Here is a 13,529-nt window from a genome sequence, read left to right as displayed (position 1 = left end):
CATGTACGCTAAACGGAACAAAATGCACTCACTAACCTTTATGTTCATTCGTGTTCTCTGTATCAGATATCATTCATGTTATCAAACATGCATATTTTACTGATAAAAGTTCATTATTTACATCAGTAGCTCCGAGTAAAAGCCGGGCCTCGCGCTCAGTTTAACAAGGGAGAGAACTCCATCGTATCGCGGTACAGTGAAAAGTTGTGTATGGAGGTCCGAATTGGACAAAAAGAGGACATAATTCTACCAACCACTTGGTATGATCATGCCAGACATCAGTGATTTGTCCAGACAAGTGCAAAGACAGCACAAGTAAAATTCTAAATGTGTTATCAGCAATAGGTATTCAATGCATATTTACCGAAAAGTAAGAGAATTTTTTTTTATAAGTCAACATCAAAATATCAGAAATTATATTTTAAGATTGTTTAAAAAAAGATGGATGACAATTATTGTGTCACAAAATGGAAAAATGTTAAAAGTCAACAATAAATATATAAAAAGCACTCCTAGTATGCCCAAAGTGTGTATTTATCTTTTGGTTACTAGTGAAGAACGTATTTCTAAGTTTGGCATTATGGCCCTTATGATCTCCCAATAGATTTTGGGCACAGAGCAGGGGAAAATGTGAGGACTACGTAACTTCCGTTACCTCATTAGTCGCCATGAATATGCAGATGATCTAGTTCAGGTCGATAGAGAAAGTTTACTTGGGGAACTGCGGGTTATATCGTTGGCCATTGATAGATGGGGGTAAGGCAATATTACAGATGCCAGAAATATGTATCAACGGATTAATAACTCCTTACTTACAGCAGATGGAACATTCTGAGGAAATTGAAATTGTTTACGAAGTGAGCACTTCCTGGTTACTGATTTGCATCAATAGACAGCCGCTAAGAGGCGTGTCCCGCGTGAACTATCGGAAATCACAAATGCCGCGATACGATGAATGTCGCGGTACCATGGGCTCTGAGTATAATAAGCGCCCCGCTCTAATAAGCGCCCACGGCAATATTTGCTAATACATTTGCAGGTGAACAATCCCAATCAGCACCCCTTCCGATTGATCAATGTACGCAAGACTTATTTATTCGTGTATAATACGCACTCATGTGTTATATGCACCCTTAATTATGGGTAATTAAATTCTGGAAAAATATATCTGTCGTTTATAAACAGTCAGGCCATCAGCATAAACCACAAAAATTATCTTTCAACTCTGTTTTTTCCACCAAAATAATATTCTAATAAGAGCCCCCTATTTCTAATTTTGAGAGCGCCCTTGGCGCTTTTTACGTCGAATACGGTATTTGGTTTATATGGTTGTACATAATGTGAAGAAACAAACTGGATCGTAACCTCTACCGGAATATGAACAGTTTTACTGTTAGCTACACTTGCAGGAAATGTATGACCTCATTACTCTGAATGATGCTTGATAAAAAATGAGTAAATATCCCACACACTGCATAGTAATGACCTCATTTACTCCAGTAGTGTACTGGTGAGCTAATAAGCCACTTATTAGGCTAATTACTCTCAGTAGGAGAGTTAAGTAATTGCAGTCAGTACAAAATTGCACCGTTTCAAAATGTCGGTACAGTTCTCATGTTGGTGTAACAATACTACAACGTATGGTTGTGGATGATGAACAAATACAGCAGTATACCTAGCCTTGCCCCTAGTCTCTACTGAGTGAGTGAGCTTTTAACAGTATTCCAGTTATATCGAGGCGTGTCAGCTTAATGTGGGAGGAAAGCCCGACGTGATGCAGGTCTCAGACGTTTACCACTTCGCTGAAACCCACGAGCACAGGTATGGTGCTGACAAACCTAGAAACATAATCGGGGCGAACCGGGATTCGAACCAACAATCATAGGTTACTGGCGTGCCCAAGGGACGTAACTGTGCGGCGCCTTAGACAACTGGGCCACCCGTGCCCCCTAGTCTCTACTGAAGGATAATCCGAGATGTATGGTCATTCTATCCTTATAATCAGCAAGTCTAAATAATCTAAGGACACCTTTAATAGGCTTACAACTTGTTCTTATTGTTAATAATTTAGGAATTATGAACTGAACAAATAATACTTTAATTAGAGACTTGTGCAAGTCTACAGTATGCCATACAACCACTCAGCTATTATTTGTGTGTTCATCAGATTCTCAAATTACAGAGCAGTTTATATGTAAATACGTCAATTTCCATACAGATGAAATTGACACCTTGTCATGGCTGTTGACACAGTATGTCATACACAGTTTGATGCAGTGTCTCACCAGCTGTCTGCAGTAATACATGACAGTGTTTTGTTGTTGATGTGTAGAGGAAGGATATGTAATTCAAGACAGGCATGCACCTATCAATATGGGAGCAGCCTGACCCAGATTAGTCAATAAAGATGTTTACACGCTGTCCTTGTTACTGGGTGTCAGGGTAGGGCTTCCCCACCTTGACAGTGTCACTGGGTGCAGACCTGACTGGGGCTAGTGTTATAATCTATGACAGCCTGACTCAGAAAGACTTGGAGGTCTGCCGACATGTCGAGTACCTTGATAGTTGTTTACTCAGCAGTTGCCTGGTAGTATTTGACTGAAGAATATGGAGATAGACTGAGGGACTGGTCATTGGTCATTTAGTATGGATGGGTGTGGGGGTGGGTGAGCCAGGAGGATTGGATTGATCTTAGGCCTGTGTCAGATTTGGCTGATACCATTTTTACATGCCTCTCCCTCCTATGACAAATGGCCAATCCCTAAATAATGCTAAAATTTCTTTGAAAAAATATAACTGTGTCATGTTTTCATAGATTGCATGGCTGTCTCCTTACAAGCCCCACAATGACTGACAGGGTAATTTGTGAAGCCACTTCTTGATGGCCCTACTATGCTGTTTTTTAAATATAAGGCCTATGTTAGTTAATGCTGCATGGAGAAAGGGTGGTCGGGTAGCCAAGTGGTTAAAGCGCTCCGGAAGATCCGGGTTCGATTCCCGACATGGGTATATATACAATGTGTGAAGCCAATTTCTGGTGTCCCGCTCCGTTATATTGCAGGAATATTGCTAAAAGTGGCGTAAAACCACACTCACTCACTCACTCACTCACTCACTCACTCACTCACTCACTCACTCACTCACTCACTCACTCACTCACTGGAGATTTTCTTCAAAGTTGTTTGTGGAATGTTTTCAACAATCATTTGTTTGTCATGCAGCAGATTATGCTACTGCAGTAACCATTATGTCTCAGTTGTGAATTGGATGGCCAAAATGGCCATTTTCATATCTATGGAAGATCAGTTTTGGTAGATTTCTGATTCACACCCCAGGCTGAGCCAGTGGGGTTGTGTTATACTTAAGTTCAGTGATGGAAATTAGTGCTCATACATATGCTATATATAGATGGTTTTCTCTGACCTTGACCTTGACCCAGTTCTCACAGTATACTAGGTGCAACTTGGCGTGACACAGCCAGGAAAGTGCTGACTGTGACAGATCAGGTATTCACTTCATCACTGCTGGTATTGCCCTTACATCTGTCTGTCATAGCAGTGTGTGTCAGAACACACAGACTGTTGCCATGGTGCTGTTCAGATATCACTGATACCACAATAATACCTTTTCTTTCTAGAACATACTTTTTCATATCTCCAACAGCAACATGCAGTGATTTATATGTAACACACTCTATTTACTGTAACAATTTACTTGTATTTTATAGAAATACTGTATTTCCTCTATTAAACGCCCGGGCGTATGTTTCTTTCAGACACTCCTTACCCTCGAGGTTTAATGCGGCGGTCGGGTAGCCTAGTGGTTAAAGCGTTCGCTCGTCATGCCAAAAACCAGGGTTCGATTCCCGACATGGGTACAATGTGTGAAGCCCATTTTTGGTCTCCCCTGCCGTGATATTAATGGAATATTGGTAAAAGCGGCATAAAACCATACTCACTCACTCACTCACTCACTCACTCACTCACTCACTCACTCACTCTGGGTTTAATTGCAAAGATAATAACGTGGTGAATTCTGTGCATAAAAAAAACCTGGCGTTAAATCAGGGTCTGGGTGCCGATCTTAGCGCTAAGGTGATCGTAACTGCCATACCTTAACATAGACTTTTGACAATCGTAGCGCTAAGGTTGCTTTGTACAACGGCACCCTGGTATTTGATCGAGACCTGGTGTTTATTTCAGGCCTGGCGTTTCATCAAGGAAATACTGTAATGCTTTGTTGAGTAAGTGAGTGAGTGAGTGAGCATGGTTTTACACCCCTGTTAGCAATATTCCAGCAATATCATAGCGGGGAACACCCCTGGGCTTCACACATTGTACCCATGTTGGGAATCGAACCTTGGTCTTCGGTGTGACGAGCGAGCGCTTTAACCACTAGGCTACCCCACCGCCCCTAGTAATGCTTTGAATTAAGACTATGATTTGAGACAGAAAATAAATCCATGTTACACTATATTCATTGTGATGATATGTATATGACTTGATAGTAAGACTGTGATAGTGAATGAGTTGGGTTTAACGCTGCTTTGGAGATCGTGAAAGGATACTGGATAGGAACTATGAAATGTTGCTTGAGAAGTCTTGTACAAACCTCAGAAAATGATGTTCTTTGAGGAATGTTTGCACTTTTATCCATGATTTCTTGTATACTTGTATGGTATTGTGTCACATCAGGGCCTTGCAATGGAACACTCACATTGTAACCCAAAACTTGTGAAATCTTGCCATCAGTCAAAATGAATATACCTGAACTCGTAATAATAACAAACTGACCTAAAAATATATATTGAATATTCATGCCTTTAAAATGCATTGAATAGACATTTTGGGACTGATGTTCCGTGCAACCCCTGTAGACTATGTATCGGGACAATAACACCAAGTCTGGATTAAAGGCCTCAGGGCCGAGCTATTGAAAGGCATGTATTCTTATGATCTACATACAGTTGTGAACCATTTACACTGCGACGTAAAGGTAACAGTAATGTCTTGAAATGCCAGCTGAGACTCAATACAACCGATGGGGGTTTTGTGCACAGCCCAAGGTGACCGACTGTACCTGGTGTCTGGTGCAGGGCTTTACTGAGGCTACAGGTGGCCCAGTCGGCTGAGGCGCCGCTATTCACTGTGCAGAGTTGTGTCCCTTTGGCACGCCAGGAACCGATGGTTGTGGGTTCGAATCCTGGTTTGCTCCGATTATGTTTCTAGGTTTGTAAGCACCATACCCGTGCTCGTGGGTTTCCCCAAAGTGGTAAATGTCTGAGACCTGCATCACTTTGGGCTTTCTTCCCATGTGAAGCTAACACGCTGTGATATAAAGTAGGGCTGGAATGAGTTCAAATTTACTACCTGGGTACCCATCCCCCTATTCCCGACCCTACCCAGGTACCTACTGAAGGTCTCACGAAACAGGTACAAAATGTCTGATTGGAAATAGTTTGACTGTAGCCCTGGCAAAAATGTAATTAGATACACATATAAAACAATCTGGTCATGCATACACTGAAGTTAACTGAAGTTTCAACTTTGTTCTGACATATGAAAGTCAAAAGGAATGCGTGGATAGTCAGAAAGAAATGAACATTAGTGACTTGTAGTGTAACCATGGAGTTTTAGATATTTTTTGCCATTAAACAATCACGTGACTAACCACGGGTCCGGGTGGTCCTGTGGGTACCCTGGTCCAACTCAGTACCCACACACCCCAAGTACCCGAGTTACCCGTCCCAGCCCTAATATAAAGCAATGTTAAAACCCAACTCACTCCTTTACAGGGATCTCTCTCTGATACTACTTGCATAAACCAGCTCTTTAAACCTTGGTATAAAAACACATCAAAATATGACACAGTTTCTGTTGTGCTTCGTATTAATGTTTCTAAAAAAGTGTGGGAAAGTGCACTTAGTACATTAAATCCAATAGACAAGACTAACACTATTCGTGTATGTATATGCATAGCCATGCCAAGACTGGCCCCGTCGATGTTGGTTACATCATCCAGACATGAGGCGATAGACCTCTGTTGATACAAGCTGAAATTAACACAAACTTTTTTATTCAACAGCTGTCAGAACAAAGTATTTAGAACCTCCTTGCTATTCACCCTACATCCAGTGAATCAACATGTTCGTTATGTTATCCAGGAGGGGGGGGGGGGGGTCGCAATGTGGAAGTCTGCAGGTACGACATGATACATGTCTGTGTGGAGCAGATGGCGGCTTGATTAGTGTTTTGTGGCCAACACCTAAATGTCAGACTGGGTTCCCACAACGCACAACGCACAACGCAGATCACTCTGGCTACACAGGCACCTTCATTGTAGTCACTTTGTGTGGGGAGAATAAATTTACTTGCATCTGCCAGGGTGGCGTATGCATCAGCGATAACTTTGTCAGCAGAACATGCTTTTGTGCATGTGGCTGCTACGGTTTTTGGACTTTTGCTGGATTTGAGGATAATACATTCTTTGAATCAGTTCTGAAGCTCTTTTTCCAACAAAAGGCCTATTTTATGTCAAAGGAATAATATATGCTTTCTTTATCGAGTAATTATATAAGATGGTGTTTGATAATATGATGTCTGTAAGGACTGGATGCATTTTCTATTGTGTGAGTAAAATTATACAGGGTACTTTGGGTAATAAAAGATTCAAACCTGGTTATAAATGTTGAACAATTTCATTTTTTGTGAAAGGTAAAATTTCTACATTTTGTGTGAAACAGGAAATTTGTACAAGCTTTTGTCAGAACTGGATAATACATATTCCAACAAGTAAATGAGTTTATATCATGCCTGTCTATTGTTGTGAGTGGGGAGGTAATTTAGAACCATAGGGAGACGACAGGGGCGGTCGGGTAGCCTTGTGGTTAAAGTGTTTGCTCGTCACGCCGAAGACCCGGGTTCGATTCCCGACATGGGTACAATGTGTGAAGCCCATTTCTGGTGTCCCCCGCCGTGATATTGCTGGGATATTGCTAAAAGCTGCGTAAAACCATTCTCACTCACTCCCCATAGGGAGACGAGATACGCTTTACTCTGAAATGTAAGTGGTAACCTGATAATGCCGGAAGCTTGCTTAAAGCGGTGAAAAAAACACTCATTCACTCACTCACTGATTTAACAGAAATACTGGTGAATGTGGCTTTAAACACAACCCACTCACTCTCTGAATTAGTTGGTGGAAGTAGAATTTAGAATTCTCTCCTTTGAGCTTTAGCCCTTGTGTGGTTGGGGTTATCATTGTTTGTGCAATATAAGTACATATGTAAGTGTGTTATTTGTAGACCAGGCCATTCAACGGTCACCGAGATCTGTGGAGTTCTATAGCCCTCATTTTATGGGCCCGTGCTGGGGCTGGGGCTGGGGCTGGGACTGGGACGAGTCCAAATGTACTACCCAGGTACCCGATCCCCCATTGTCCGACCCTTCCTGGGTACTCACTGTAGCACCAAGAGTTGGGTACAAAATATCTGATAAGGATTTGTTTTACTGGACACCTGGCAAAAAGTATGAAGGTACATCTATAAAACGATCTGGTCATGCATACACTGAAGTTGACCGTAGCTGTCCTTACTCAAAACATCTTAAAGTCAGAAGGAATATGTGTATAGTCAGAAAGATATGCAAACATTATAGCGACTTGTAGGTAACCATGGAGTTGCAGCAATGAATTTTTCTCATTAAACAATATATCAATTTACTAACCACAGGTCCGGGTAGTTCTGTGGGTACCCGGGTCTTACTCAGTACCCACCCAACCCGAGTACCCGAGTTACCCATTCAGCCTTAGTCCGTGCTCAGTATCTGCTTTGCGTACCACAAGACTCTGAGATTCGCCAAGATTATGATTCTAAGTTAGTCAGCGCCATACCTATGCTTGAAGGTTTCACTTCAAGCTTCAGCGTCATCTCCATCTCAACATCTGAATGACCACCAGCTTGCCTGCTCCAGACAGAAATGAATAAAGCATTATATATTTTTGAAATGTCAGTTCATTTAATTATGTTTTTTATGCACATATCTCACAATGTATTTTATGCATTTCAGGCAATAATGAGGGGGTCCGATGGACCTGGCCGCTCCCTCAGCCCCTCCCCTCCAGAACACAGAATCTCCCGCCCTACCTCGGTGATACGCCCCCCAGGGAAACAGATCATACCCCAGGAGTCAATAGCAGTCAACAAAACCCTTGGGGAGGGGGAGTTCGGGGTCGTGCAGCAGGGTGTGTGGACCACAGAGGACGGAGATAAGGTAGAATGGGATTCAGTATTCTACATTTTGTATTCTACACTAGATATGTTGTGTATGTCGATCTTCAGGATTGTCATTATGATTATGATTGCCATTATGATTGTCATTTTGATTGTCATTTTGATTGTCATTTTGATTGTCATATTGATTGTCATTTTTATTGTCATTTTGATTGTCATTTTGATTGTCATATTTATTGTCATATTGATTGTCATTTTGATTGTCATTTGATTGTCTGAAGTGGTAAACGTCTGAGACCTGCATCACTTCGGGCTTTCCTCCCATATTAAGCTGACACACCGCGATTTAACTGGAATACTGCTAAAAGCGGCATTAAACCCAACTCACTAACTCACTCATTTGATTGTCATTTTGATTGTCATATTGATTGTCATTTTAATTGTCATATTGATTGTCATTTTTATTGTCATATTGATTGCCATTATGATTGTCATATTGATTGCCATTATGATCGTCATTATGATTGGCATATTGATTGGCATTATGATCATCATTATGATTGGCATATTGATTGGCATTATGATCATCATTATGATTGGCATATTGATTGGCATTATGATCATCATTATGATTGGCATATTGATTGGCATTATGATCATCATTATGATTGGCATATTGATTGGCATTATGATCATCATTATGATTGGCATATTGATTGGCATTATGATCATCATTATGATTGGCATATTGATTGGCATTATGATCATCATTATGATTGGCATATTGATTGGCATTATGATCATCATTATGATTGGCATATTGATTGCCATTATGATCGTCATTGTGATTATGATTTTCATTTCATTGTGATTGTGATTGTGATTTTGATTGTTATTTTGATTGTCATTATGATTGTCAGTTCCATTCTTATTTAGATTGTCATTTCCATTTTCAATCTGATAATCATTTTGATTTTGATTATTATTATCATTATTAATATGGATGTAAAGGAGGAGAGTAATTCTATGTTTATGTCAACACTCCTCTGACTCTTCCGGTCAGGTCTCCAGCAACCTGTGCTGGTCGTAAGAGGAGACTAAAGCGATTGGGTGGTCAGATTCGGGGACTTGGTTGATTGCGAGTGATCGTACCCTGATGTCATGGAGCGTTGCTCACAATATCAGTCACTGGATTGTCTGGTCTAGACTTGATTATTGACAGGTTGCTGGCATATAGCTGGAATATTGTTTATTGCTGTGTTAAGCAACAAACAAAGAATCAATATATGTCAAAACTATTTACTTACCTAAAGGTACGGAAGATGAAAGTAATATGATATTTGTGTTGTAGGCTAGAAACTGTGATCATTAGATCAGTGTTGTAATTCAAAGTCTTCATCAGTAAGACTCTCAGTATAGAGGCATTATGTGTCTATGAGATTTGAGAAAATATAGACACCGGATACAATGCCTTTTTCATAAGGACCATACAGCTTATCTACATTAATCTTTCATCGATCATACCTGAGAACACTTGAATGTTATGAAAACTATTTAGTTGAAATATGTATGTGATAAAGATCCTGGTTTCAAATTAGCGCACAAGTATTCTGCACATGTAGTCTCTCCGGTATCTGAAATATCTGGGAGCCACATATTTGTGATGGAGGGAGCTGGTGGTGGCAGATAGAGCCCTATCTGTGCAGGCTAATTCGGGAGCTGTTCACCATAGTAACCTTGATCCCTTTCGTTTCAGGTGCAAGTTGCTATCAAGTGTTTGAGCAAAGACAGACTTCAAAATGGAACTCAGGAATTTTTAAAAGAAGCCTCTGTTCAACAGAGTATAGACAATGAAAACATTGTTCGACTTTACGGGGTTGTTATCAACAAAGACAACGCATTGATGTTGGTAAGTTCGATATGAACAAACACATTCATTGGTAGAACAATGATAAAACTTCAAATGGGTGCTGATGAAAATTATCAGTGGTGGAATATAATTTGTTTTTGTTTGAAATACTGAAGTTGAAACGAAATGATGTCAGGAAGGTTATGAGATACGAAATACCAAGAAGAGATATCAATATGGGAAGAAGTTGAGCGGAAAAGTGGAACATTTATTTGAGATCTGTTTCTGGAAAATGGGTTTGAACAAATTAGGTTATAATTAACAATGTGAGTGAACAAACATTTCCACCATTTTGTCAATCAGTTACGCAGGGAAGCATCATTTGGGAATAAAATTCTGTGTAGATCTTAGGTTAAACAATACAAATGATAACAAAACTTCCTTTTTTGTACCCAATATACGAAACACAAAAAATATATTGCAATATGTTTTGTTTGAAAAGGGTATTGTGGTTTACCGGTAATACCGTGCAGCTGTAGTATAGTGATCACAAATCACTTGTCTATTTGCAGTAGAAAACAACTGTGCATGTATATGATATTAAAATATTTTATGGAAATGATATACTGTATTAAAAGGATATGTAATTGATTTTAGGGTGTCTGCATGTAAGTCAGAGATCCAATTTCAACAGGTGGTGGTTGGATAAATTGCAGATGGGAAAGAATAAATGTTGTTAAGACTTCACAGCACAGGCCACGTCACGATATGGCTGAAATACTGCCGATGTGACGTAAAGCATAAACTCACTCACTCACTCACTCACTCACAGCACAGACCTCGTCACGATATGGCTGAAATACTGCCGATGTGACGTAAAGCATAAACTCACTCACTCACTCACTCACTCACTCACTCACTCACTCACTCACAGCACAGGCTGCTCGGTCAACTGGGGCATTGCGGTATCTTCATTTATGACCAAATTTATAGGCTTTGCGTTTAAGAGCCACCTTTTATATATGTTCTGCATCCTGTAAGAAGAATTTTCTTTGTTTCGCAACCTTACTGGTGCATTTCACATGTTCTTTATGAGATGAGTTGGAAGTGAAAGTCAGTCTACGGACTGCAGTTAGCTTTTATTGCATTTCAGAAATATTTACCGACTCATTAAACAGTGATATTTGTCAGGGCTGTTTTGCCATCATGCAAACAATTATTGTTTAGAATTTTTCTTCCAACAAGGTCAGATCCAATCCTAGTTGCGGGACGGTCTCTTCCAAAACACTGTCACTCCTGTTCCAAAACACTGTCACTCAAAGATGACCTTTGTGAAATAAGTCAGCCCTTGCCTAAGGGTTACTGAAGGACTTTAATCATCTGTTTGGCCTATTTAAGACTTTGTATGAAGACATTTTCTTTACATAAATGCCTTTATTATGAAATAAGCCTTCGAGGTAATGTGTTGAGTTAGACATGTGTGAAAGTTAATGGTGAGTCGGCTTATTTACCTCCAACTAAACTGTGGAATTAGTCAACAGATGTAGTGTATGCCTCCAGTCAGGTTGGGAAATGTATGGCAGGTTAGCAATAGCTTCTCACTTTGTCTTTAGAATCTACAGCTCCCAGAAATTCACTTAAAACTTTGCTGTCATTTCTGAAAAGGGATTTTACTTCATTATATTTATCTGAACACACCTTCAGCACCAAATGGGGTTACCTCTTCCCAGACCTAATAAGTATTTAATTGGGGACTATTTCTGTGTTTACTTTCCTGATTTTCGACAACATATTTGTTGTCAGTATCTCTTGGTATTGTGGGTACGGGTGGCCCAGTTGTCTAAGCAGCCACAATTCGCTATGCTAAAAACCTGACATGCACGCAAACACGCACATTGTGCAGAGTTCCATCCCTTAGCCGCACCAGAATCCTTCTCCTTCAAACTCCCTTCCTAGAAAATCAATAATAACAATTGATTTGTATGCAATACAAAAGGTTAAGTACAGTTGACAATTATGAAATATATTTCACTTTTTTCATGCTGTGGAAACAAGTGTTTTCATGTTTCTACTTGACGATCAGGTCCGATGTGAGAAGGATCTGAACTGACAAGTAGAGGTGCGAGGTATCACCAGCATAACACAATTTAGAGTACAAATAAATATGTGAATATGTATCACAATACGTTAAGAAAATACCAGTATATTACGATTTTCAAAATCAATCATATTTCAACTTGTTGGCAAAGTTTAGATATGTGACAAGTCAAAGTGAAGTTATGCAATTCAGAAATTAGCAACTTGATTCCTGTGATCGAAAAAGCCGACTTCCTGAAAAAATGTGTCTATGACACATGCATTGTGATCATTGCAACGTCCAACAAAACGGCGGACGACTACGAAGTTGTCAAAAATGAGCTCTGGAAGTCCAATGTATGGATTCATAAAAAATTACAGATGAGAGAATGCAGCAATACACTGTGGTCGTTTTGCAATACGTGTATCATTATTGCAATAAATTGCTATACGAAAGTCAGGCAATCTGACACTATTGGCCAGCGCATGACGGTAAGGATAGCTGAGGCGTGGCTCCACACAGTGTACATGTGTATGACCTGTAAGGAGTGCCACAAACATGAAAACAGATATCTTTGAAGCCCCATGCTCACAACCTGAGTCATAGTTTGTGACAGTACTCAAAGTCTAAGTCTTTTCTTCCTGGTCCATCAAGCTCCACATCCACTCGGTGCTGCCTAGGACTGCAGACATACTGGAGTACACTGCTGAGAATCTTTTCGCGGACACCTGGTGTCGTCACTGATTTTCAGTGATCCATTCATATAATCTTCCACCACTACTTTGCCTTTAACACAGGGGAATCTGTTTCGGCAAAACCCCATGTTATTCCCTGGCGTTAACATGGTATATTTACTTCACACTTTCAGCTGTACATCAATATTCTGACAGAACTCTCAAGTTTTTGGACGTTCAGAACTACATTCACAATAGATATAAATGTCAGAACTAAAATTCATGGCTATTTGCCAGTAACCATATGATTTTTGGAGATTGAACAGTTTTTTCCTCAAATTTTCCTCTTAAAATGCTTTTAGCTTACACAGACTGTCTCTGTGATCTAGTGGTAGAGGTCTCCCCGGAGAGTAGAAGGTCAGAGGTTTGATCCCTGGCCATGTCATATGAAAAGATGATACTTGTCACCCTGCCTGGGGCTTGGGGCTGAAACAAGGACTGGTCGGCTCGGAGTCAGTATGCTGTGTCTGAGTGGGGTATTCATGTTAAACTGCGGCATGGTATCTCAGTTGGCGGGCTCAGTAAAATTGGCATCAGTCTGGACATGTGCAAGCAGCCCCCCACACACAAACACGTGCACGCCATTATGTAAGTGCAATAATCTTGAACATGACATTAAGCCCAAATTCACCTCACCCA

The 13,529-nt window shown here is 40.3% G+C and overlaps 1 protein-coding gene across 13 annotated transcripts in view; it reads left to right on the top strand.

Annotated features, from left to right (window-relative positions):
* LOC124148647 (ack-related non-receptor tyrosine kinase-like) overlaps positions 1-13,529 on the top strand; it is a 177,738-nt gene that overhangs the window by 128,943 nt on the left and 35,266 nt on the right. For all 13 annotated transcript variants that reach the window (XR_007220313.1, XM_048394069.1, XM_048394058.1 and 10 more), the window contains 2 exons: positions 8,067-8,270; positions 9,987-10,139. Coding sequence is in view for 12 of the 13 variants with exons in the window: in XM_048394069.1 (XP_048250026.1) it covers positions 8,067-8,270; positions 9,987-10,139 (357 nt within the window). In the remaining variant the exon portion in view is untranslated. The remainder of the gene's footprint in view (positions 1-8,066; positions 8,271-9,986; positions 10,140-13,529) is intronic.

This window comes from Haliotis rufescens, unplaced genomic scaffold (genome assembly GCF_023055435.1).
Source record: "Haliotis rufescens isolate VD_foot unplaced genomic scaffold, xgHalRufe1.0.p SCAF_13, whole genome shotgun sequence".
In the NCBI taxonomy this organism is placed as follows: Eukaryota; Metazoa; Mollusca; class Gastropoda; order Lepetellida; family Haliotidae; genus Haliotis; species Haliotis rufescens.
Note: the sequence above shows the minus strand (reverse complement) of the source record. Positions and strands in the feature narration are given on the sequence as shown.